This window comes from Mobula hypostoma, chromosome 6 (genome assembly GCF_963921235.1).
Source record: "Mobula hypostoma chromosome 6, sMobHyp1.1, whole genome shotgun sequence".
NCBI lineage: Eukaryota > Metazoa > Chordata > Chondrichthyes > Myliobatiformes > Myliobatidae > Mobula > Mobula hypostoma.
Genome location: NC_086102.1, coordinates 143,597,181 through 143,624,160, shown reverse-complemented (window position 1 = coordinate 143,624,160; position 26,980 = coordinate 143,597,181). Strand labels below are relative to the sequence as shown.

At 37.6% G+C, this 26,980-nt stretch overlaps 2 protein-coding genes across 4 annotated transcripts in view; both read right to left on the bottom strand.

The window, feature by feature from the left end:
• Nucleotides 1–571: 571 nt before the first annotated feature.
• Nucleotides 572–19,375, bottom strand: LOC134348466 (cyclin-dependent kinase 2-like). 3 transcript variants are annotated; one of them, XM_063051892.1, is made up of 7 exons: nt 19,181–19,375; nt 15,694–15,771; nt 14,182–14,302; nt 12,340–12,510; nt 9,953–10,054; nt 7,377–7,580; nt 572–6,415 (listed from the first exon to the last, which is right to left on the bottom strand). In XM_063051892.1, exons 1-7 carry the CDS (start codon nt 19,294–19,296, stop codon nt 6,311–6,313), a joined length of 897 nt encoding a protein of 298 aa, XP_062907962.1. In that variant the 5' UTR covers nt 19,297–19,375; the 3' UTR covers nt 572–6,310. The 3 variants fall into 3 exon arrangements, with proteins under 3 accessions (XP_062907962.1, XP_062907964.1, XP_062907963.1); XM_063051894.1 differs by having other exon boundaries at nt 9,953–9,993; XM_063051893.1 differs by lacking the exon at nt 12,340–12,510.
• Nucleotides 19,376–23,926: 4,551 nt separating this feature from the next.
• Nucleotides 23,927–26,980, bottom strand: part of dnajb11 (DnaJ heat shock protein family (Hsp40) member B11) — a 42,828-nt gene continuing 39,774 nt past the window's right edge. The window contains exon 10 of the mRNA XM_063051889.1: nt 23,927–25,908. Within this exon, the coding sequence (XP_062907959.1) occupies nt 25,844–25,908 (65 nt within the window). The 3' untranslated portion in view covers nt 23,927–25,843. The remainder of the gene's footprint in view (nt 25,909–26,980) is intronic.

Genomic DNA, 26,980 nt, shown 5'->3' with positions numbered 1-26,980 from the left:
CTTCTGGCAGGTATATTTTCAAGACAGGTGACTCTAGCCATTATCAATATGTCCTCAGAGATTGTTTCCTTAATGTCAGCAGTTGCATAATCAAGACTTGTGATATCCACCACCTGCTCCCATAACTTGATATGACCCTCATCAGGGTGCTAAGCAGGTGCTATACCTTGCCCAAGGGTGACCTGAAGGCTAGTGAAGGGAAGGAGTGCCTTACACCTCCTTCAGTAGAGACATAATCTCCACTTCACCCACCACCCAATAAGAAGAAATTGCTTCATGTAATACTGATTAGACCTCAAATTAAAGAGTGTGGCTAATTTTGGAAAACCATAGTTTAGAGAGGACACAATTTCCTGGCATATTACCTGAGGAAAAAAATATTGTTATATGAAATGAGAAAAAACAGAAATTGCTCTCCAAGCATCATAAGGAAAACAATAATTACATTAAAAAAGCTGTCATGAGGGAGAAGGGTAGGTGCAATAAATTTTGACCAACTTCTTCAAAGAAACAGCACAGGCTCTGTGTACTTTCCTTCCATTCTGCTTTATTCTTTTGCAATATTATACAACTTTAGGGTAGTTAATCCAGAATAAAATTACTGAATTAAATCAGGAATTAAAATCCTTTAATTGTACATATGATTTTAAACATTTTACCAAAAGCAAACTTAATATAGGGATATAAATATGGGGAACAGTAACAGGTCAAATGTCATGAACTTAAGAAAAAGAAGATATAATAGTTTATTTGAAATATTCTGTCAAAAGTTGAATTCAGTTTCTGCCATTATTTGGTAAACTGCAACAGTACAACTTTCTGATTAGGGTAGTAACTGACAACTAAGATTCCACATTTAGCTGTACCTTTTCATTTTCCAGAGTATACCATCATATTTTCTTACTTTACAAAATGTTACTGTAGAACTCATTGTGAATTCTTGATCAATGTTCATGCTTGAAATATTAATATAGTTTTCACTTTTAAATTATATCTACTATTTATTAATGTTGTGTTATTTGCTTATTTTCCATGAAGAACACATGCCAGTGTTTCTACTTTCTTAGAACTTTTGAGGAGAATCGACAAGTCATCAAAGACCGACAAACTACTACAGAGGTGCAGTGGAAAGCATTCTGAATAGTTGCATTACAGCCCAGTATGGAAACTCATTTGCACAGGAACACAAGAGGCTACAGAGTAATGAACTCAGCCACTTCCATCATGGGTACCACTCTTTCCACCATCGAGAACATCTACAAGAGGCAATGTCTCAGGAAGGCAGCATTCAACACTGATACTGTCTCTATCTGAGCCATGCCCTCTTCCTGATGTTGCCAACAGGCAGGAGGTATACAGGAGGCTGAGACCTAGGCTTCAAATTTTAATAAGTTTCTTCCCCAGTGTACTCCCCACTTGAGCCAACTTGGAAAACCATAATAGTACCTCGGACTATATTTTATTTTCTCCCTCTCAACCTGCATTGTTTATTTTGCTCTGTAAGTTATGTATGTGTAATTAATATTTGTCTTATTGTAATGTACTGTGCCACTGCTGCAAGAAGTTGATTTTCATGGCTGTTATAACCTATGTACATATATATTTGCCTATGACAATAAATTTGAACTTGAGCTTTTAGCTTCAGTCAGAAACCAAACAACAAAATAACAGATTCATGTCACCATATCCAAATTTACTATTGTTACCTTCTAGTCAAGAATATTCCAGCAGGGATCTTTTTTTAAAAGGATCACACACTGCTTATTTAAAAATCACCAATTACCTACTCAACAAAACATTAAACTGAGATATTAAAGTTGTGAAGCATTCTGACCCAAAGTACTGTATAGGAAAATAATTGCAGCTATAACCTCTCTCTCTTTAGAATCCTAGCTGGAAACTGAAGGCAATAGTACACCCAAGAAACATTGAAAAATCAGAAGGGTACTAGTTTATTGTACTGTTGAAAATTCCATTTCAAACTTTAGCAGTGTATAATAGATTACCCACTATGGGGGAAATGGGCATGTGTACAAATAGCCTGCCAGGTACTGCTCCAGAAAAGTCACCGTTCTAAAAGGCAAAGTGCAATATGTTAATACAATATGTTTGTTATAGTAATGCAGTTATGGAGTTTTATTCTGATTCATCCAGCAATTCCGTGAACTGTCCAAAGATCACTTGTAGAAATAAATTTTATACAAAACTTCAGTCCAAGGCTTGGTTAAAAGAAAACTGAAAATCCATTTGATTCTCGTCATATATAGATACTGTCATAATAATAAAGGATCATGAAAACTAAACTACTTGTAGAAACTATTGGTTAACAAATCAGCTTTTACAATCACCAACTTTTATTTTTACTATTATCAAAATCAATTAACTAAAAAACATCCGGTAAAACACTTTTCCTGGGAAAATTGGTCATCTCCTAGGTACTAAATAAAAATGGGAAACCATAAATTGAAGAAAAAAATTGTGACATATTCAGTAGACTTTCAGACTCATCCAAGCAGACGGAGAAAGCAGTCTGAGTGCAAACCCAACCATTTCACACAGACTGGGTACAGACAATAACCAGAAGATTACTTATGATTATTTATTCTTTATAGTTTATTTCCTTTCCCGTTCTATTAAGCATGAACATGTACAATTTGATGGGTACCAACAGGCATAACTTTTTTCTCAACATGTGTGACATCATTTGATTTTTTGAAAAACATCAAAAAAGTTTAACCCTATACTTACTCAATATCTAGATGTTATTTGGATCAATGGATTAATCATTTGGATTTTAAAAGTTAAAAGACAAATTACGAAAGTTGCTATGAAAAGAGTTTGTATAGAGACCACTTCCAGCTAATGAACAGATTCTAAATAACCATGAAGTCAATTTTGTCCATAAATGTTAATTACACAAAAATCACTTGTTATGGTAACCATTACCTCCACAGCATTGTAAAGAATGGCATCAAAAACATATAAGACTGATTAGGAAAGAAGAATTACTAAAGGGAGAAAAAGGGTAGCTAGTTCTGTTGGAAGCATGAGAAAATATGCAGATGCTGGAAATTCAAGCAACACACACAAAATGCTGGTGGAATGCAGCAGGCCATGCAGCATCTATAGGAAGAAGTACAGTCAACATTTCAGGTTAAGACCTTTCGTCAGGACCAATGGAAAAAAAGAGTTCTGTTGTACATGGGAATGCCCATATATGTCAGACTTCTTAATAATATCACTGGACAATGAAGATTTTGCTTCCTGGATACTTTTGGGTGTACCTTATGGTTTTTGGGCTGCTGATCATGAACATCACCATGAAATTTCCCTATTATGCACCATTTTTAAAAAAAATCATCTGTATTTGTTATTTCAATTCATAATTCAAGTCAATTAAAATGTTGCTCACAATGCAAACTAAGAAGTTTTCTATCTTGTCCAGACATGCCTGGGCATACTTAAGCAGGGTGGAGGCTGCATGGCAGATCAGGTTTAAGAAAGGCTATAAAAGCATCACGCACACACTGTTCTATGCATTGGGTTTACATCTATCTGGTCCAGGCATGCTTAGGCAGGGTGGAGGCTGTATGGCAGGACGGGTTTTAGAAAGGCTATAAAAGCATCACGCACACACTGTTCTATGCATTGGGTTTACATCTATCTGGTCCAGGCATGCTTAGGCAGCGTGGAGGCTGTATGGCAGGACAGGTTTAAGAAAGGCTATAAAAGCATCACGCACACACTGTTCTATGCATTGGGTTTACATCTATCTGGTCCAGGCATGCTTAGGCAGGGTGGAGGCTGTATGGCAGGACGGGTTTTAGAAAGGCTATAAAAGCATCACGCACACACTGTTCTATGCATTGGGTTTACATCTATTTGGTCCAGGCATGCTTAGGCAGGGTGGAGGCTGTATGGCAGGACGGGTTTTAGAAAGGCTATAAAAGCATCACGCACACACTGTTCTATGCATTGGGTTTACATCTATCTGGTCCAGGCATGCTTAGGCAGGGTGGAGGCTGTATGGCAGGACGGGTTTTAGAAAGGCTATAAAAGCATCAAGCACTGTTCTATGCATTGCGTTTACACGTATATCGGTTTGTGATCACGTTGATGCGCATAGCAAATTATGTGTACTCATTATTAATAAATTATTTTCAGAATTGCAATAGCAAAATGTCTCACCAATGTTGCAACAATTGTGATGCTTTGTTATATTTGTGGCGAGTATATGGTTAAATCTCAAAGACAGAACATGTCTCATCTTATTAAGAAAGCCTATGAGCTCTACTTTGGGTGTAAAATCGGCAACCAAGGCAAAGCCTGGGCTCGTCACATTTGTTGCGCAACATACGCTATTGATCTTAGAGCTTGGCTCAGAGGTACGAGTAAGTCAATGTCCCGATCATATTGCCAGAGCAGGATCATGTGACAGATTGCAACTTAGGTCTGGTTTCTCTGTTGAAAACAAGAAATCCATTGAATACCCCAAATACCCTTCAGTCTGTGCCACATGATGATAGTCGTCCAGTACCAAAGCCACCAGAGGCATGGAGTCTAGAGGAGGCAGACAAAGATGCCATGATGCACATACCAGGAATGGAAAACAACAGTTATAAATGTTAAACTCTTTATGTCAATTTGGCCTCATTTGGTAACTCAGTCTAAGTTAAATGATCAGATCAGAGCCTTGGGTTTGTCAAAAGCAAAAAAAAGAATTACTGGGTTCAAGACTGCAAGGGTGGAATCTGCTGTCATCATGCTAAAGAATCTCATTACAGTAAAAAGGATCGGCCACTCCGTATACAGTGGTTCCAGGGCAGAAAAGAGTGGCATATAAGCCACTTGTAAACCCAACAAAGATAGTTTGCCTCCTCTTCATATAAAACTGGAGCTTACGAAAAATTTTGTGAAAACCATGAACAAGCAAGGTGAAGGATTTCAATATTTGAGACAGTTGTTTCCCAGAATAACTGATGGTCCACAGATCAAACAGGTCATCAATGACAGGCAATTCAAAGAACTTCTAGTGGGATGGGAAAAAAATCACATGGAAGATATTCATAGATGTTGTTGAAAATTTTCTTGACAACTGCAGAATACCAAACTACATGCAGTTGGCTGACAACATGCTTCAAGCGTATAAAACCATGATGTGTAACCTGTCACAAAAGATTCATTTTCTGCATTCCCATTTAGACTTCTTCCCTGTAAATCTCAGCGCTGTCTGTGGCAAGCATGGTGAAAGATTTCACCAGGACATTGCGGTCGTGGAGAAATGGTATCAGGGTAACTGGAAACCATCAATGAGAGCTGATTATTGTTTGTTTAAATACTTAAGCAAGAAGCCTCAGTCACCGAGTACAAAAGAAAATCATTAACAAAACGGTTTCAGTTTAGTTAAAGTATTGCAAAGTGTCAGCACCGGTTTGCAATTAAATGCATTATATTCAATAAGTTAATTTCTTGTTTCTCTAAATTCCTACATGATATTAGTAGTCTGAAATTATATTTGTGTTCATCTTTAGGTGGTCTATCATGATCACAAAAAACTTGTGAGGAAACAACACTTCCGAAAAAGTTTACTCTCCAGCGTATCTAGAGCTTATTTACATGTTGGGTTTACTTATACCCGGGATCCACCTGTATTATTCTCGCATCTGCTTTTGTACATCCTTTTAATCGAATAGTCAAAAAAAAATGCATCACAGTCCACCTCACACTGCTTACATCTCACAGATTCTTCCTTGATCTAAAATTGGAAAATCTGGGAAACCCAAGAAAGAACGAGGAAAAGATGCACAAAAACAGTAAATAAATTGTACTCATTAAGGCTAGGATTCAAATCCATGTCTTTCAATATGAGGTTGGCGTCACAATTAAGTGATTGCTGGGTGTTTGAAATAAGCAGATTAAAATGATTATAAACTCTAAAATCAATGGCACAGAACACCACGAAGTAAATTCTTATTTTCATATTGATTTACATCCACTGTTAAATATCAACCCATTTTATGTCATATTTCCAGTTTTATTTACAATAAATGGAGTTTCAGAGATAACATTTTATAAAACTAGAACAAAACAATTTAAATGCATTAAACCACTGCCCATAATACAATACATATTTGTACATTTTGTTCCCTTCAGAGCTTATTAATTTTTATTAAACCCAGACACCACTAAATACCAGTGTAATTTTCATTTTCTGATAAATATCATAATCTCTAGGAAAATAGTGCATTGAAAGGAATTTTTAAAGAAAGAAAACTAAGATATTTCCTTTATTTTCCAATTGCAGATCACTCTACAGCTGTATATGTGGCAGCTGAATGGTCACATCACTGAAAAATCGATGACTTATGGCAATTTTTGCAGAAATCCTCTTGTTAGGATCATATTGGAGCATTTGCTACAAATAAAAACAAGAAAATATTTCATAACCTATTTCCCAGATCTGTCACTGAATAGGTATCAGGAACATTTTCAGTACTTCAATCAAAAACTTTATGCTAACTAAAAATTCTTAACCAGCATATAGTACATCTCTAAACATCTAATTCTCACACAAATATATAATAAATTAATTCTTGTACGTTTGTAATAAGCATTTAACATATGCAACATAAGCAGTTCAAAATACAGATGTGCAGCATGTTTTTTTCAGCAATATGCATCTGAAAATCAATATGGGTCATATTGCACCACTCTTGAAATTCACCCAGGCCCCTAATGATTTATTCTTTTATAACTGACACAATATCCATGTCATCTGAACATAGGATGATGTAGTTTCTTGTGAAATACTCCTTTAGATCATTGTCCAAGGAATTAAGTATATCAAATGGCAAAAAAAAGACCACAGGTGCTAGAAATTTGAAATAAAATAAAGATGAGGCAGATTTTCCAGAGGGGGAATCAGAATTAACATTTCAGGCTGATGATCTTTCACCAGAACCTTTCATATGAGCATTTCTGTTTTTAAGAGAATTCCTGAAATAAAGCATTATTATGAAGGGAATTAGTTGAAGCAGGTATTAGGACAAGAGCCTAATTTTGTAAACTTAGCAGCTTTTCAAAACTTCCACTGCTTCCCCTTGCTACTGTCACTATTCCATTTCATGTTTTAAAAGGGAGCACTTCTACATTAAGTGACTTGAAGTAAGAGCAGCATGATTCAGACCTATGTTGATCCATAGTCAATAATCAAGACTCTTAACCCAACACTTCAGTCTGCTCTGAAAACAAGATTACAGAGGGACTGTGTCAGTAAACCATATAAACGTGTCCCTTAAATGTTGGCACCTGAACGTGACACAACTTTACAAATATTACTATTTAAAGTTAAGGACTTATTCTTAAGTTCTACCAACCATTAGCAGATCTCTGCCATCTATGTCCAGATTGGGTAGTATCTTATTGAAATCTTGTCTGTTCCACTGCGGAAAGTTTGCTTTGTAGTCAGGTAGTTGAGTAACCCCAGGCCACACAGACTCATTTGGTGTTCCAAGTGTGCGGAAAATCCTGAAAAGCTGATCAATCTCAGAATCTCCAGGAAACAAGGGTTTTCTTGTAACCTAGAATTGACAGAAACATCAAGTGAAGTTGATTGTTAAAGGGCATATTTTTATGAAATTATACTGAATACTTTCTCTTCTTTTTACTCCTTCTCTGCTGAAAATGATGCCCTATATTGTCTTAGTTCCAAAGGTTCCCACTGAACATTCTTTACATGTGGGCATGAATACATTACTTGCACATTAATGTAAAATTATAACCATGCCCAGATCTGTCTCCACAATATCCATTATGCATTGTTAGTGATTACTGCTAGATAAACACCATGCTGGAACTCCTGCCTTTTCTGTTCCCTTTCTAATGTAGAGATATTAATATTATACCAATCAAAGAGGCAATTCAAATTAGCCAATGCACCAAAAAACTACACATGGTTTCATCTTTGTGAATTAATATCACAAGGTAATGCATTTGGATACTGAATCACTGGTAAGTTCTAAAATAATTATTTTTATTGTTAAATACAAGGACTATGTGAAAATCTAACTTAAAGAAAACTGACAGGGAATAGCAAAAAGAAGTAAGAATTTAGGAGGAGCACAAGTAGGATCTCGACAAAAAAATGGATAGGTTATAGACCAGGCACATACTTGCTGAATAGCAAAATAGACTTGAAAAGCTAAATGGCCTATCCCCTTACCTATAATTTATATAGAGCATGTAGTATAGGAATATTTATACTACTATTACATTTTATTGTGTTCTATCTAAAATATATTAGACACTTATGGTTTTCACCTTTGGTCACACTTTTAACAAATAACTTGTAACAAATTATCTATACATATATATTCTCACTAAGGAGAGACTGTACACCTACTGATCCAACTATAGGCAATGACATGCTGTTAAGAAACCTTCCGTAAGATTCTGTATTCCGTATTATATAACATACAGGCTGTAGAGTGTGTTGGATTAAAAAAAAGTGGTAAAGTTGAAAATCCACTAGATAGATTTGTCTTAAATCATATTTATATATTTATCGTCTTCAAGGATGTTAAGAAGCATAAACATAACAGGATTAGTCACCATGACTCCTCAAGCCTTCCCTGCTGTTGTGACAATGGCTAATCCGCCCCAGGCATTGTTTCCTCTTCTGAGTTTACCAAAGCCCTCAATTTTAAATCAGTCAAAAATGTACCTACTTCCTTTAGAGATGCTCCATAACTATCTGGAGTAGGGAATTCACTACCCTCTATGAGAAATTCCTCAGTGTACACACCGCAGTGTTATCTGATTGTCCCATGTCACTTGTTCAAGATTCTCCCACTAGTGGAGACAGCTTGACATACCATCCCTCCACCCCCCACCGTGTCACTTAAGGATTTTATGGTTCACCACTATTCTCCAAAGTTACAAAAATAATTTCTTTTGCTACTTTTGAAGGTCAGCCTTTTCTTACCAAAAACTAGTATTAACATTCTTGGAGATATAAATATTGAAACAAAAGGAAATTATTCAATCATCTGCTTTATTTGTGCTTCAGTTATTTTAGGGAGGCATTAAGAGCCAGATGAACTACTTGCTATGGAATATCGAGCCTCCGACAAGCTCTTGTAATCAGAGAATTTATAAAGCTGATCATTCTGTGTTACCAGCTAATGTTTATGTTGAATGCAGAGTTTGACAAGGGTAATAGAACCGATTATTAAGGGGAAGTGGTTAGATTCTCTCTTGTTGGAAATGGTCATTGCTAAGCGTTGTGAAGTATTCTGCCTGTATGTTATCTAGATATCAAGTCGCAGGTATGAACTTCTGCACTATCTAAGGAATTTTAAAGAGTTGAAATACTGATCATTGACCTTGAGAAACTGCACAATTTATATATTTGGATTATAGTTTCACTGCTCTTGAGAAGATGCTGAGGTTTTACAAACTTCCTTTAAGGCACTGGAGGTAACAAGACAATTTGGTGCAAATATTTAACAAGCAATCTCTTATATTTGGATTTGCATAAAATCTTACTTGGGTAGCAACATTTTAATTACTGAAAACATTGGGTGATATTAAGCAATTTGGATGATTTAGTTGATCTAGTAAGAAATTTTTCATTAAATAATTTGAGTAATTTAATTGATTCAGTAAGAAAGTAACAGTAAAATGTTACTACAATGACTTGCATTTCCCTAACATAAATATTTGCATGAGATGTAACATACTAATACTTGGAATTTCCATTTGTAAAAATGACACAGAATAAGTAACAACAAATCTTATACAAAAGCTTTCGAGGAAATGTTTAATTACACTGTCGAATTCTTGCAACATTTTCAACATCAAGATTCTGTGTAACAATTTGAATATGTTTGTAAAGCGTAAATTTATAAAACAAATAGAAATTATAAATGAATTGCATATCTGAGATAAATACCATTTCTGCAAAAATGCATCCAATGCTCCAAACATCCACTGCTGTTGAATAAAATTTACATCCCATTAAAATTTCTGGTGCTCTATACCATAAGGTTACAACCTAAAAACAGAATAGTTAAGAAAAGAAAACAAATATTTCAGTAATAAGCATTTTGAAACCATATCTTCTAAATAATTTAAACATTAAAATATTATAGATGTACATGACTGATCAGGGTTTATTACTAGAGCAAAAACATTGACAGATTGATTACTTATATGTGTACTTACTTAAGGCAAAAGGAGCTTATATGCAGCCAGATAGTCAACAATATAAATATAATTATGCACTCTACCTTTGAATTACCATGCTGTTTTCTCCAGAATATTTAAGACTATACTTGAACTGGCACCATCTACTTTCATTTATGATAATTAGTACTGATTAAACTTTCCTAAATTCAGTGGTTTAAAAATTTTAGCAACAAAAAGATGAATTCACTTTTTATTTTGATGATTTCATAAGTAAATTTTCTTCATTTTTGAAGCTTTACTTCCATTTATTTTGATTAAACAAACCAACATTCCATACTATAGAACACAAGGTATGGTACACCAAGATTTGTGAATTCCTGTTGATGGTAAATAACATAACATTTTCAGCTTCCTGTATTTTTAAAATTTCCTTTAAACTGTCAATTCAGCCTGAAAATGCTCTCTGGGTTTGTTTCAGGAAGCATTACAGCTGACTTTGCTCTAATTTCCATTTGGTGAAATATCTCTGCAGTGTCACCAGCAAGTGATCATGCGTGGAAAGCATGGCCACTTCTCTTTCTTAAGTTAGTGATACTAAAACCAGTTCTAATCTATTTCTCTTCAGCAGGTTGTTGGAAAGTGCTATTATGCTGGCTAAGATTAATTGATTTAACTGAGACAAGTGATTACATCCAAAACTACTTTGCTCTATGTGGGTCAATGCCTTATCAGGTAATGAGTTAACAAGGGTCAATACCAAAGAGACATTTAATCAATTTATTCTTTCAGCAATTAACTTGTAAGTATTTTTATTACTTAATAATGAATTTTGTTCAGAGTCATAATGAAAATTTCAACTGTCAACTGCTCTCAACAGTGACTCAGAGTCAAAGGGGGAGCTATCAGAAATATGGTTGCCACACTGGTACCAATATTTTGTCCTGAGGTTAGTTCCTGCTGGAAGTACAAGATTGGTGAGAATTCTGAAATTCTCATTCATAGATCCAATGGACTCTGGCTTTCACCCTTGAAACTGAAGTAAATTCTGGACTTCCATAGATACACTGCTAAAGTGCAAGTGCAAGCATATCATTCACCTTAGTGAGCTATGTAAGTTATCATGAGCATTACATTCTATGTCTTCTGAGTTTTACTAACAGAATCAGGTCGTCACATTCACTGCTTTGCTTTGTTGTAGGTATCAAATGGGCAGTGCTAGTCTCATTCAGATTCCATGGCATTATATTGGAAAATGCCACAACAGACCTGATGCAAGTTTACAAATCTAACTAACTTCAATAAGATTGTGGGGAAAAATATAGGAGGCAAAAGAGAAAGTTACGTTCCTTTTAAATTTCTTTGCTTTATCATTTCTAAATATCCATGAATGTTAGAGGCAGATAAAAGCTATCAGCACCAACAGAAACTTTTACTTGTTGTCGAAGGCTGTATCAGGTGTTTTGAGGAGGGGTCTTTCTCACCTCAATGCCAAATTCCAAGCAACTGCCCAAAGCCAAGCTAAGTGCAGCATGCGTGATTGGCAGACAACAATTGAAGGAGGTCAGATCAGCAGGAATCTGGCCCATTATTGTTTTTGAATTTTGAATTTCCAAATAGTTTTTTTTTAAATCCTAGAAATTCTCATCTTAGAATAAATAGACGAAGGCGATTTCCAAGAACAGGACAATTTTGTAAGCCTAAAAGTAATTCCTGAAATGCTTCTGCTTCCCCAAGTCTAAAATGTACACCTTTACTGTTCCAACTGTATTCAGGAGCGTGTACTGCAAACTGTAGAACATAGTGTATATGTTGGCGGTGGGGTGGATATGGGGAAACACTCATACAACATTCTTTGCCAGAAATGCAAAAAAAATCTCTTTTTAACATTATTCCTTACTGTTTTTACCAGAGAACTGGTGAGAATTTGCTAGAAATTAAAAATGGTAAATGCTAATAAAAATGTTTTCTTCTTAAGGCACCCTATCATATTTTCTGATAAAACAATGCTTTCTGTCCTTAGAAAATTCACATTAACTGACAAGCAACTACTTTTAAATAGGTCTGCTGTAAGCAGGGGCTAAATTATTACAAAGGTAATAGACAGGAGTACCTAAATACTTCACCTTTTAAAATTGCATAAATCTTAACTACCTCATGTGTATATGTGCGCACAGGAACCCCAAAAGCCCTTGCCAATCCAAAATCTGCCAATTTGATTGCACCGCCATCATTAATGAGCAAGTTTTGTGGTTTCAGATCTCGATGAAGAACTCTGTGAGAGTGACAGAATGCGACACCTTGAAGGAGCTGGAACAGATAACTCTGCCAAAAGAGGTGTTTCGTTATATGAACATTTTTCGTCCAAAAATAAACAATTCAGACGTTGACTGCAGGCACATTTCTATCAAACAACTACTGTACTGCTATTGCATATAAAAATCCACACAAATATTACTGTGGTACAAAATAAGGGACACATGTATACCTGTCCCTGCAGACCTGATGTTTTTTTATTAATTGGATGGCTTTTTTACTCCTACAGATTAAAGAGCTCTCTCCTCCACTGAGGAAAAGTAACTTCAAAATGGTCCTGTCCCATAGCCTAAAGCACTGTTGTTATAGGCCATTTTTAATTCCCCAAACTCAAATTTATTTCAATCTGCCCACCTTTGATTTAACAGGGTGCATGGAACTAAGTTGCTCACTGGAGATTGATGATTCATTACTTATTTTAAAAATGATCTGTGTCTCAGATTTTATCTATTTTTCAGGTTAATGCTGGCAGGTCAGATCTCCTGGGCTTTGGGAAACTCAGCTATTAAAGATCCATGAAGGCATGGAAGGTGAGATTTTCCTGGAATACTGTGAGTAAGGATGACCAGTGATAATTCCCACCTATCCCCAAGCAAATCCACTTGTTCCCCATAAACCAAAGTACCTTCTCATTGCCTCCCTTCAAAAGTCATCCCCTCCCAAACTCCCTGCCCCTACCACTGAATCTCCTCTAGCCAAACATCTAAATTACTTTGTATCTTCATTGGTCTCTCCTTGCGTTGCAGAACTCTCCTGGAGTATTCCCTATCAGAGCCCATTAGTCAGGCTACTTTCCAGATGGTAGATCTGCTCAAATAATTCATGCATGCTGTGGAATTAAATCCCTAGAACTGAAGACCTTCACTAACAATCCCTACCACCAACACCCACAATCTGATTGGAATTCCTCTCTGATGTCCAGTGCTCCTATGGACTGATTTTGGGGAGAACATTTCTTTAATAGTAATGGATCAATAAATAGGAACTAAGGCAGAAAGTTATCAGAAGAAAAAAAGCAATAAGCAGCATTAATCAACAAAAATAGTAAATTATTTCAACAGATATAAAGTTGTTAGCTCAAATAGACAGGTCAATGCACAATTATGCTAACCAATTTCAGTTCAGACAAGATTTCAACCAGCAACAAGAGTTCTATTGGTTTAAACTGAAATCCAAACTCAGTATTCTTTTTTGTTTTCGTCTTTTAAACACAATAATGTTCTAAAGTGCAAAGTCAAAGGACATTATAATTTAAGCAACACACATCAAAGTTGCTGGTGAACGCAGCAGGCCAGGCAGCATCAGTAGGAAGAGGTGCAGTCGACGTTTCAGGCCGAGACCCTGAATTTCCAGCAGCTGCAGAATTCCTGTTGCTGACATTATAATTTAGTCTATTTTCAATATCTTCTGCATGACAAGTTCCAAATTATGCGTCCTAACAGATCTAGACAAAGGTCAACTACTTGTCATCCGGAATAAAAAGGAACTAGCCTGGAATCACCAAAGCAGAGGAAGAATTTCAATTGATGTGTATGTGCACGTATATATCTCACCGTTAAAGGAGTGGACGTCGTCATCGGATTTCGGTGGACAACCGAAGATGTATATGTGTGTCTGTGTATATGTCTGCAGTAAGTTATGGAAACATAATATTTCAAAAGTGACTACATTCTTAATTACCTTAACTAATTGCAAAGAGAGCCCAGTTGGAGGAGCAGAGTCCATATACTTCTTCAGATCTTTATTGAGAAATTCAAACACCAAATACAATTTTTTTTCGCTGTGGATAACATCTAGCAGTCTAGAATAAATGCACATATATTACTCATAATTATTTTGATGGGCTCACCACATCATCCTATTCACTGTGCAAAGGAAATAAAATACCTGAATTTATCACATATTCAGCATCAAGAAATAAGGTCTGGATTACAATAGTTATGTGCTGAATAAGGGATCTCTTGACCTCATGATCAACCTACTTCTTCATCAGAGTAACCTCCTTCTGACAGACTTAAAGCTCCAGTACTTCACACACTGTTAATTAAAACTGAAGCATTAGTGAATGTAGGAATCAAGTGGATTGGGAAGATTCTTATATGATCAATATCCCTGTGGCCTACAAAATGGATTCTGGTTTACATTTCTTCAATACATTTGGAGTCTAACTACAGTGTAGGAAGAACAGACTAGTAGGAATAAGAAGGAAAAAGAATGAGGACGGTACAGTGGTACAACTAGTAGAGCCACAGGCTTACAGTGCCAGAGACCCAGGTTTAAACCTGGCCTTGGATGCTGTCTGGAGTTTGCATGTTCTCCCAGAAACTGAGTGAGTTTCCTCTGGCGCTCCAGTGTCGTCCCACATCTCTAATATGTATAGGTCAGTAAACTTGGCCACTGTAAATTGTCAATCACAGATGAGTGGCATAATCTGTGTAGGGGTGCAGTTGATGGATGGAGAGAATGGGATTAATGGGAATAGGCATTTTAAGGTTGACACAGATCCGTGGGCCAAAGCGCCTGTTTCTAGGCTGTACCTCTCTATAACGCTAATGATAAATGTGGAGGACAATAGAATGACTCTTGATTTCAAAACAATAAAAATGTAGGTAGTTGAAAAGAACATACATGAGATTTCACAGAACAAAGAACACAAGCATAGGTAAATAAAGACCCAAGCCAAAGACAGAAATTAAAGGAACCAAAAAAAAACTGAGAAAAAGAGTTTGAAGATGAAAGGACAAAACTATATGAGGCAATGTTTTACTATTTGTTGGTGTTTGGCCTCTTCCAATAAGTACTCAAATGGTTTTGGTAACTTCAGCTGTAAAGACATTTAAAACTTCAAGAAAAAAGGTTTGACAGAAAATTGCATCAAATTACAGCATGTATAAAATAGAGCATTTCTTCTAAAACTACAGACCTTTCTGAATCCTTATTGTCCTTAAGTATTACTTTCAAACCCAGCTAAAAAATACTTGCCTATTCCTTAATGATAGGTATGTTAAATATTATTTCCCTCTGTCGTTCAAAGAGCAGAAATTTTTAAATAAAGGATGATTCAAAACAAAGCAATTCTATGAAGCATGTAACAACCATTTAAGTTAGAGAATAATTAAAATCATAATATATTAACTTTCTCTGTTTTGTACTGTTCAACAGTGTCTTTTTCATCAAAATAATATCTCTTACCTTACAATATTTTGATGATTCAATTCTTTTAATAATGATATTTCTCGAATAGCAGTACTTGGCACTCCTTCCATTTCCCTAGATTTTTAAATGTAAATATGTCATTTAAAATTAACTTCCATACTGTGGTCTTATGCAATAACCTTTCCTTTCCTCTTTACTTAAATTCTATCTACTGAATTCACCAAATATCAAGTATGCTGACTTTCCTGATTATTAAAATAATTAAACAAAGAATCAAGATCTCTTTGTATATATCAGAGTACAGTGAGGAAAACCAATTCCCACCCTCATATATTTGCTAAGGTCAAACAATTCCAGGAGGAATTTGGTCTATATTTCTTCTTTTCATATATTCCTTCAAGTTGCATCACCACTCTGCACAATTTTACATTCCACAAGCTATCTGCTCACTTAGGTCATCAATCTATGCCTTGTTGAAGTAAACTACTTTTCTTCCTCACAAGATGCTACTTTTGTTAGGTTTGTGCTATTGGAAAGTAGTGTTCAAATACCAGCCTCCAAACTGAAGAGCATCCATTTACCACTATATAGTTTTTTATCCTGTAGCCAAAATGTTTCAAAGCAGTCACAGCTAATGATTGTTTCCTTCTTAGGGCTCAATTCAGCCAATATGACTATTATGTGACATATAATCAAATACCTTGGAATGTGATTATACAGAGTCTCAATTACACTATCTTATGACACTCTCATTACTGAATCAAGGTTGTTAAGACATAATTTGTCTTTAACAAAGTCATTTTGGTTGTCACTTACTATGTTTTACTAAGTGAATAGTTATAGTCTCCACAAGTTTTCCCTAAATATCAGGCTTACTCCTCTGCAGTTACTGAGTTTACCCATTTGCTTTTTGTTTGAAAATAACATCTTGAACTTTCCTGTCTTTTGGCAGAACTGTTGTATCAAAGGATTGAAAAATTGCAGCTAAGAACCTCTTATTTCCACCCTGGTTTCTACTTAATTCAGACCAAAACACTGTCACCTTTTTTTAAGTAGTTTATCTTCATTTTTCACCTCACCAATTTATATAAGCTTTCTTCTATTATTCCAACATCAGTATCATCTTCTTTGTGAAGACCAATACAAAAATCATAATTCAGTATCAGAATTATCCCTATTACTACGTATGATGTATCTCTTAGTCCCTAACCATCCTACTTTTATATTAACTATCCTTGTATTTGTATTTTTTTAAAAAACTTTATTGTTCCTTCTACATTCCTGAAATAACAACATTACATGAGTGGACTTAAGTGCAAATCCAGTCTTCAGCTGAAGTGGAGTTAAGGCTTGTGAATAAGTGAATTTGACTTTAATGAACTGATGAATTCTTTCCCACTTTAAATTCATATACTTGTTTTTTTTTGTTTTACGCTGCATTTTTATTAAACAATTCAATAATAATAGTTATTTCACTGTTTGTGAAGTAAGTTTGCTTGATCATTTAACTCACAATGGCTCCTGTCAGTACAGCCTTAAGGACCTGGAAATCCAAAACTAAGATTGCACAGCACTCTAGTGGCAGGAGAGTTCAATTACATCTTGATAATGTTTAGGGAATGGGATATGTAATAATTTATAACGGTTGACATAAATTACCCAAAAGTTCTTGGATTTTTTCATATTTATAATATATATATTTCTAACAGAATTACAATCAAATATCAAATAAAAGGTGGGAATTATTTTAACCTTTGACAATATCTCTCTCTAAAAACTAAATGTGTAATTTCATATCTCCACAAGAATCAAATCAGCTGTCATAAAATGAAATAAAAATTAAGATTGCCTTAAGAGAAAATTACAAGGTTTAAACCACAGAATGATAAAGCACATTAAGTTATTTAGATCATCCATACCTATCTCACCTTCAGTTATCTGATGGCATTGCAAATTTCCTTTATATTCTTTAATATTCATTTTCAAATTTACATCTAAAATTGCTTCCCTCTAGAAATTTCACCTTAGCTACATATTTAAGCTACTGATACCTCCTAGCTCCTTGACCTCTGCAAAAGCTCAATTGGAGGATCCGCAGAAATACAATGTCTACAAGAGCAGGCCAAAGGCTCATTAACCTGCAGATAGCGGAACTCTAAAGCTGAACATCCTTCAAGGTGCAAGTGTGAAGGAGTGCTCTACTTGCTTGGAGGAATGCAGCTCTTACAACAGTCATTTTGCACTATCAGGCCAAAGCAACCTGCTTGACTGATACTCCATCTGCTCCTAAAACTTTGATCCCCAATATCACAGGTGCACTAGCTGCAGTGGTACTATCTATGAATTGGACTAGTTGCATAGCTGGGTTGGCTGACCGCACTTTGCAAACCGTTCAAGTACACCAGCAAGAAGATAGAAGTCTCCAGAGACACCACCATCTACTTCCACTTCAAAGAGCATCCTCTGTACTGATAAAATTCCTGTTTCTTAGTTATGTGTCTAACTTCTGCCACTTTGTACCCAAAAACACTGCACTACACGAGGACTGTGGTTTCTCTAAGCAGCTGGCCATCTAGAGCATTAAGCAACGGGCAATGCATGTAGCTTTGTCAGTGATGCTGCCTTCCTGACAAACAGTTTTAATATAAGCTCTTTGGTACATTTGTTTAAATCCACTAGTGCAAGTTCTGCTGTTCTCTCCTCTATCAAATAAGTCTTTCATAGGTAAAGGTTTCATTTCAACAATTTATTTTAATCTGTAGTAAACCATAAGAATGTTTGTCTATATACAGTATATAATCTATACTGTGTTGAAACTTCCCTTTCAGGGGCTCTTTTGATGCTCCCTCCACAAATAAAATTTAAACGCCAACTTCCAATAAATTGTTTTAAATTAAGAGAATAACTGTTGCTTCAGGGCAACGACAAAATAGTGATCAACTTGTTCCTGTTAAAACTTTATTTGAAACTGGGTACCAATGTAAAATACTCCCGAGCAGTTACTACTTTGTATCTCCAAATCTAGTACTCTGCAGAATATTAACCCTTCCATTATGATGACCGCTTTGATTGCCTACATGCTCGTTGCAAAGAAGAAAACACCATTTTTATTTACATATTTGCTGGGCGTTGGTTTAGCCAAAGGTACGAGTGTGCTCCTGGTATGAGATGCCCTGCTGATGACTCTCGACTACTTGACTTTCATAGTCAAGCAAACACCCTTTAATGTTTGGCAGAAGTTGCAAACCAATGTCTTTTCCCCCCTCAATTATAAATATCCAAATGTTAGGATGTAGCTATATCATCACAAATTTTTTAATAGTAATAATTTTTTGAATGTTGATGTCTTTTTGGGAGATTCTTCTGCTACCACAGTGCACGCATCATCTTGTGGAAAGGCAACTTCAATAATATGCGTGAATATGCAATTTTTTTTTCTAAATGCAAAATTAGCATGAAATCCGGACTGTCAGCAAAGTAGTGGCCTGTCACTAACCCTTGCTGCGTTACAGCAGTAACTTACGCGTCCAGCCTTATTTTTTTCAGAGCCACCATCTCTCCCGTCACTTTATTCATTGCCTTATAGACTACTCCGTAGGTGCCCTCCCCGATCTTCTCCACTTTCTGAAAGTTGTCCATGGTGCTGGGCCGCCGCCGAGGCTCTGGGCTCGTTGGCTCGCGCGCCCCGCCTTCCGAACACCCGCCCGCCGCGCGCACACTCGCTCTTTCCCGCGCCTTCCTTGCGCCGCTCTCCTCTCCCTCCCATAGGCTCCCCGCGCGACGCCAACCCCTCTGACGCAATCGCGCTCTCGCCTCCCCGCCGCCGGGTGACCTGTTCGTCACTGGGCCATCAGCGCCAAACTGGCCAGAGGACGCAGTGGGCAAAGACCCACGGGTCAGCTGTTGTACACCTGCAAGGAACTCCTGCTAAAGCAGAGTATGCATTGAGCATAGACTGCCAACATTTCTGCACACAATTATTCTTACAAAATGCTTGGGCAAAATAGCAAATGAAAATCAAATTAAATCAGATTTCCAGCATCCGCAGTTTAAAACATAAATCGCAGTTAACATTCAGCATGTTGGGCACCATCTATAGAAAAGGGGGCAATTAACTGATTCACTTTCGGTAAATGTTGCCTGACTTGCTTCACCATTTTAGCATTTTGATTTTAAGCCAGCAGCACTTCTCCAGAAGTGAGCAAATGACTCACCTAAAGACAGATTTAAGATTGAGCCAAGAGGAGAATCAGAACAACTTAGTCCTCAACTGCTTGGATGAACTTCCCCACACAACCTCCATCCACTCCCACGGAGTCTGCTCTACCAAAGATCCACAAGCTGAACTGTCCACAAAGAACTACCATATCAGTCTGCTCTTGCCTCATTAAGCTCATTTATTCTTGGCTTCATCTCCACCTCCCACTCCATCTAGTCTCTTCCCACTTACATCTGAGACACCCCTGCTGCCCTTCACCACTTAAACAGTTTCCACTTCCCTGCGTGCTATCTTTACCATGGATGTATAATTTCTGTACACCTCCACTCCACACAAGAACATCCTGGGGGATGTCCATTTCTTTCAATGGAGACCCAACCAATTCCAACCCACCACTATTCACTTGGCTAAATACATTCTCAGACTGAACTTTTCCAACTCCATTCATTTTCTTCGGAGTATAGTTATGGGAACGCACACCGGTCCAAGCTCATGTTCAAGTCCATTGTTATTCAACTGTATGTATGTAAACAACCAAACAAGACAATGTTCCTTCTGACCAAAGCGCACATCACAGTACATAAAACACACACACAAAGTGCATTTACAACACAAGTTAAAAAGTCAACAGTATAACACTACTGGCACTTCATAAGTGATGAGACCTGGGTCATGGCAGGGAGTTCAGCAGGCTCGCAGCCTGGGAGAAGAAGCCGTTTCCTATCCTAACAGTCCTCATTCTAATGCTACAGTACCTCTTGCCTAATGAAAGGGAGTAAAAGAGATTGTGGGATGGATGGGAGGGATTTCTGACAATGCTAAGGGTCCTGCATACACAAAACTCCTGAGATACGGTACATCCTGGGTGGTTGGAAGAGAAACTCTGATCCTCAGCAGTCCCTGCAATCCTTTCACAAACAAGAGAAAATCTGCAGATGCTGGATATCCAAGCAACACACACAAAATTCTGAAGGCCAGACAGCATCTGTGAAAAAGAGTAAACAGTCGATGTTTCGGGCCAAGACCCTTCATCAGGACTGAAGTCAGAGTAAGAAGGTTGGGGGAGGAGAGGAAGAAATACAAAGTGATAGGTGAAACTGGGAGGGGGGGGAGGGCGGAAGTAAAGATTTAGGAAGTCGATTGTTGAAAAAGGTAAAGGACTGAAGGGGGAATCTCTGATAGGAGAGGACAGACGGCCATGGAAGAAACGGAAGTGGGAGGAGATGGAAAGGTAAGGAGATAGGAGGGAGAGAGAAATGGGAATGGGGAATGGTGAAAGAGCAGGGGCATTAGCTGAAGTTCCAGAAATCGATGTTTGTGCCATCAGGTTGGAGGCTACTCAGACGTAATAAAGGATGTTGCACCTCCAGCCTGAGTGCGACCTCATTGCAGCAGCAGAGGAGCCCATGGACTGACATTTCAGAATGGGAGGCGGAATTAAAATGGGAGGCCACTGGGAGATCCCGCTTTTTCTGGCAAATGGAGCATAGGTGCTTGGCGAAGCAAACTCCCAATCTACGTCTGTTCTCACTGATATACAGGAGGCCATACCAGGAGCACCAGATACAGCAGGTGACCCCATCAGACTCTGAGGTGAAGTGTTACCTCACCTGGAAGGACTGTTTGAGGCCCTGAATGGTAGTGAGGGAGGAAGTGTAGGGGCAGGTGTAGCACTTGTTCTGCCAGGAGGGAGATCAGTGGGGAGGGACGAATGAACAAGGGAGTCACGTAGGGAGCGACCCCTGTGGAAAGCAGAAAGTGGGGTGGGGGGTGAGGAAAGGGAAAGATGTGCTTGGTGGTGGGATCCCGTAAATTACAGAGAATTATATGCTGGACGCGGAGGCTGGTGGGGTGGTAGGTGAGGACAAGAGGAAGCATATCCCTGGAGGGATGGCAGGATGGGGCGAGGGCAGGCATATGTGAAATGGTAGAGATGCCGATGAGGGCAGCACTAATGGAGGAGTAAGGGAAGCCCCCTCCTTGGAAGAAGGGCATCTCCTTAGTTCTGGAATGAAAAGCCTCATCATGAGAGAAGATGTGGCGGAGACAGAGGAATTGAGAGAAGGGGTTAGCATTTTTACCAGTGGGAGGGTGGGATGAGGTATAGTCCAGGTAGCTGTGAGAGTCAGTGGATAAGCTGTCTTCAGAGATGGATAGAGAGAGACTGAGAAAGGGGAGGGAGGTGTTGGAAGTGGACCAGGTAAGTTTGAGGGCAGGGTCCAAGTTGGAGGCAAAGTTGATGAATTGGACGAGCTCTGCATGGACACAGGAAGCATCACCAATGCAGTCGTCAATATAGCGTAGGAAAAGTTGGGGAGTGATACCAATGTAGGCTTGGAAGATAGACTATTCCATGTAGCCAACAAAAAGGCAGGCGTAGCTGGGACCATAGCAATCCTTTGTAGGATGTTGCGGTCAGATGCCTTGCAATTCCCACACCAGATGGTGATACAGCTGGTCACGACACACTCAATATTGCTCAAGTAAAAAATTGGTTAGAATTGGGGGGGGAGGGGGAGCCTTATTCACCTCAAACCTCAGGAAGTGAAGATGTTGCTGTGCTTTCATGACTAAAGAGGTGGTGCTGAGGGAAGAGGTGAGATTGTCCCTCATGTGCACTCCAGAAACTTGGTGCTCTTCTCTCCACAGAGGAGCTGTTTATGTGCAGTGAAGAGGGGTCAGCCCACACCTTCCTAGTGTCCACAATCATCTCTTTAGTCTTGTCTATGTAGTTATGCTTGCACCATTCTACAAGCTGCTCTACCTCTTCTCTGTATGGCATCTCATCACCGTTGCTGATGAGTCCAACCACTGTTGTGTCATCAGTGAACTTGATCCGGTTTGAGCTGGATCTAGCAGTACATTCATGCATCAGCAGTGGGCACTGGGGGCTGGGGCTGAAGACCCGGCGCTCAGCATGGAGCTAGAGATGCTGCTGCCAACACAGACAGATGGTGGTCTTTCTGTCAAGAAACCCAACCAGGACAGTTTATCCAGCAGCTTCTGAGGGACAACTGTATTAGATGCCAAGCTGACATTAATAAACAGCATCCTGGTGTCTGAGGTGCCATTTTCCAGATGGGACAGGATAGAGTGGAGGGCACAGACTGTGGGATCATCAGTGGACCAGCGAAAGGGTGCAATGTAGCAGGAATTTAATGCGCTCCACATCCAGCTGCTCAAGCACTTCATTATTGTTGAGGTCAATGCCACTCTACGGTAATTGTTAAGACAGGTTACCTTCATCCGCTTAGACACCAGATGATGGTTGTTGACTTGAAACCTGCAGGGACAGTAGACTGCTCCGGAACAATGTTGAAGATGTCAGTTAGAACCTGTTAATTGGGCTGCACAGTCTCTCAGCACCTGACCAGATATGTTATCAGACCCCACAACTTGTGTGGATTGCCCCTGGCTAGGGTCTTCCTCACATCAGCTGCGGCCAGACAGAGTGCCTGCTCCTCAGGGATAGGGGAGGGGGCTCATTGATCCATGCATCAAACTGTGTGTAAAAGACATTCAAGCTATCAGAAAGGACGCCACATGTTCTTATTCCTATACCTAAAGTAGAGCAAAAGACTTTGCTGCATCAGTCTGGTGTCAAGACAAAAACATAAAACTCCAACTGCATTTGCACTTTGCAATCACTTAGTTGGCTATGATATAAATGTCCATTCCATAATAATAGATGGGAGAGGATTCAATGACTGTCAGTATTTACATTTACTTAGCCAAGACAAAGGCTAGATGATAAAGGTTTCTTTCGTTACACAGCTGTTTGCTCTTGACAATTTCTTCTTCATGACTAAGTTTTTAACTTGTACTTTTCTCCCCTACAGGTTCAGTCTCTTGTTCTCTCACTTACGACTTGTTGCACATTTAATCCTCCCTAGAATTGACTGTCGAAACAAAGTGTCTGTGATCAACTATCTCTAGTCTGAAAACAAATGTTGAACATTGGTGTTAAGAAAACACTTGCTTCAAAATAATATTAACATAACAGTTTACGCAACAGATACTTGTAAAATTAAAAATTATACTTTTATTTTCTAGTTATCCAGATCATATTCCAATGGACTGAATTTACTGTAGATTTTTAAGATTAATCAGTATCAAAGATTTATAATTAAAATGATAAAAACATTAGTTTTATAATTTTAAACAATCAACTTGTTTGAAATTATAAAAACAGGTTGTTTATAGAGGTAATCAACTATTGAATTAATTCACTCACTCATTTGAAACACATTAGAAAAACCTACGCTCTCAAACAGAAATGCATACTTCAATTGCCAATCATCTAAAAAGGATTAACATTTTGAAAGTGACCTGAAGTAAATCTGTGTTTAAAATCACAACAAACAATTTGTCATTTCATATATCTACATTATCCAGACAAGGAAATTTTCAATGCATGTTTAGTGATTTTAATTGTGAAACTTTGCTGACTTCATAAAGATGTCTTAACAGAACACTAACAGTTTTTAACTTCACTACATATATACAAAAAAAAAATTTTGTTTCATCTTAAAGCATATCTATTGTCCACACCAAGAACTTTCAAAAATAAAATTCTTGGTATTTTTGTTCGGAGTAGAAATAATGAGGAAACATTTGCATTAAAACAGGAGGATGTGGGAGAAATGATCAGTAGAAATGTACAGCATTTTACTGATTCAAAACCAGATCACAATGTTGTAATCCTAAATTATGAAAACAGCAATATATAAAAAACTACCGTATGTTTCAATTAAATAATAATGAATAGATAGAATTGCTAAAGTTTTAATATATAAATGGAGCATCACATGGAAATACAGTTGAACCATACAAATCTTTTCAAATTGTGTCCCTCTATGTGTCAAATAATCAAGTACCTAATAAACATTCTTTCTACTTCAAAATATAACAAAGAACTGCCCAATATTTTTGCTATTTCTCATTCTGCTATAGTTATAGCTTATGCAAGGAAGATCAGTATGAAATTAAAATTGTAAAAATCCTGTTACAATGTCTGTAAAGAGCACTTTAGTCAGAGTGTCTTTTCTGATATCCAAATTAAATTGCAGTCCAGCTTTTTAAATTTTCAAGTAGTACCTTAAGCATTTTGAAACAGTCATTTCTGGAAAAAAATGATGAGTACTGTACTCCATTCTCCAGCATATACAAAAACTGATGCAACTTTTTTTTGCTGAATGGGACTGGTGTATTTTCCTTCTCAATATTTTTTCTAATTAATTGAATTTATAACATTGTCATTATCACTGCACATTTCCATAAATGTAATTTTCAATTTAATTTTATTCATGTAAAGCGCTGTACAGTAAATTAGTTGTATCGCAGTCATACTCAAACTGTTCCCTCGAAGTTTCAGAAACTGTCAAAAGCAATTCACAACCCTTTTTGGGTTGGAATAGATTAATCCCAAACAATATCTGAGAAAAATAATGTTGCATTTTTCCACAACCCACGAGAGACTACAGAAGTAATTACTGTAACCTCTGGAGCAGCACACGGCTAATAAGTCTCAAAACAACCCAAAGTTTAATGAAGTATATGCAAATAATTTTCAGTGTGTGGTAATCTGTATATTTGCTTCTTATATTCAAAATTGAAAAAGAATTAACAGTTTTACAAGTAAAGAACATCTTTTAAAAAGGTGAAGAGAAGCCCTTTCTGCTTGGAGTAAAGGCATTTAAAGACATCCATTCACCTTATACAACATCTTTTCTCTTTTGGCCAGTTAACTTTCTTTTTTATTAATGGGCAAGGGCAAGAGGAAAGATGTGGAAGGAGAGTTAACTGTTGTTTAGAAGCACAAGTATACAGATTTCAATTTTTAAAAGATCAGCAATTCCCCACCCTCCCCAAACCCAAAATACGGAAAACATTCAACATTGGAAACCTCAGATAATAAATAATTAAATTTTCATTTTCACATAAAAGTCTGTTTCATTTGTCTTTACATCAATATCCCTGAAGCCCATTGTAGACTTTCTTCACTGGTCCTTGTTTAAGCAGATTCTTGATATCTACAGGGTTTAAGAAAAGGATTATAAATTTATCTTTGAATTCATAATCTATATTGATTTATTTCACTAGAGATGGGCAACGATTTTACTAGCGAGCATACACTTTAGTTCAAAGTAAAACTTATTATCGGAGTCACCATGAGATTCTCTTTCCTGTGGGCATACTCAGCAAATGTATAGACTAGTAATTGTAAACAGGATCAATAAAAGAGCAAGAGCATAGGAGACAACAAACAGCGCAACTGCAAATATAAATAAATAGCAATAAATAATGAGAGCATGAAATAGCAAGATTCAAGAGTCCTTAAAGAGAGCTCACTGGATGTGGGAACATCTCAATAAATGAGTGCATTATCCTCTTTTGTTCCAAGAGCCTGATGGCCGAGGGGAAGTAACTGTTCTTGAGCCTGGTAGTGCGAATCCTGAGGCACTTGTCCCTTCCACCTGATGGTAGCAGCGTGAAAAGAGCATGGTCTGGGTGGTGAGGATTTTAGATGATGGATGCTACTTTTCTACGACAGCATTTCATGTAGATGTGCTCAACGGTTGGGAGGGCTTTACCCACGATGTATTGGGCCGAATCCACTACTTTCTGCAGGAGTTACCGTTCAAAGGCATTGGTGTTCCCATACCAGGCCATTGTGCAGCTAGTCAGTACACTTTCTACTACACATCTATAGAAGTTTGTCAAGTTTTTTGATGACATGCCAAATCTCCACAGACTTCTAAGGAAGTAGAGGCACTGTTGTGCTTTCTTTGCAAGTATATTTATATGATGCGTCCAGGACAGGTCCTCTGAGATAGTGACATGAGGAATTTAAAGTTACTGACTCTCTCTCCCTCTGATCCTCCAATGACGACTGGCTCATGAATCTCTAGCTTCCCCCTCCTGAAGTTTCTTGGTTTTGCTGACATTGAGTGAGAGGTTGTTGTCATGACCCCACTCAGCCAAATTTTCAATCCCCCTGCTGTATGCTGATTTGTCATCACCTTTGATATGGCCCACAACATTGATGTCATCAGCAAACTAAAATATGGTGTCGGAGCTGTGCTTAGCAACACAGTCACGAGT

Coding starts and splice junctions, on each gene's coding strand:
- LOC134348466 (XM_063051892.1), bottom strand. CDS start 19,296: ATGGACAACTTTCAGAAAGTGGAGAAGATCGGGGAGGGCACCTACGGA. Junction 15,772..19,180: donor AAAAAAATAAGGCTGGACGC/GTAAGTTACTGC, acceptor TTAAAAATCTAG/GGAAATGGAAGGAGTGCCAA. Junction 7,581..9,952: donor GATGCATTTTTGCAGAAATG/GTATTTATCTCA, acceptor TGTCAATTCTAG/GTTACAAGAAAACCCTTGTT.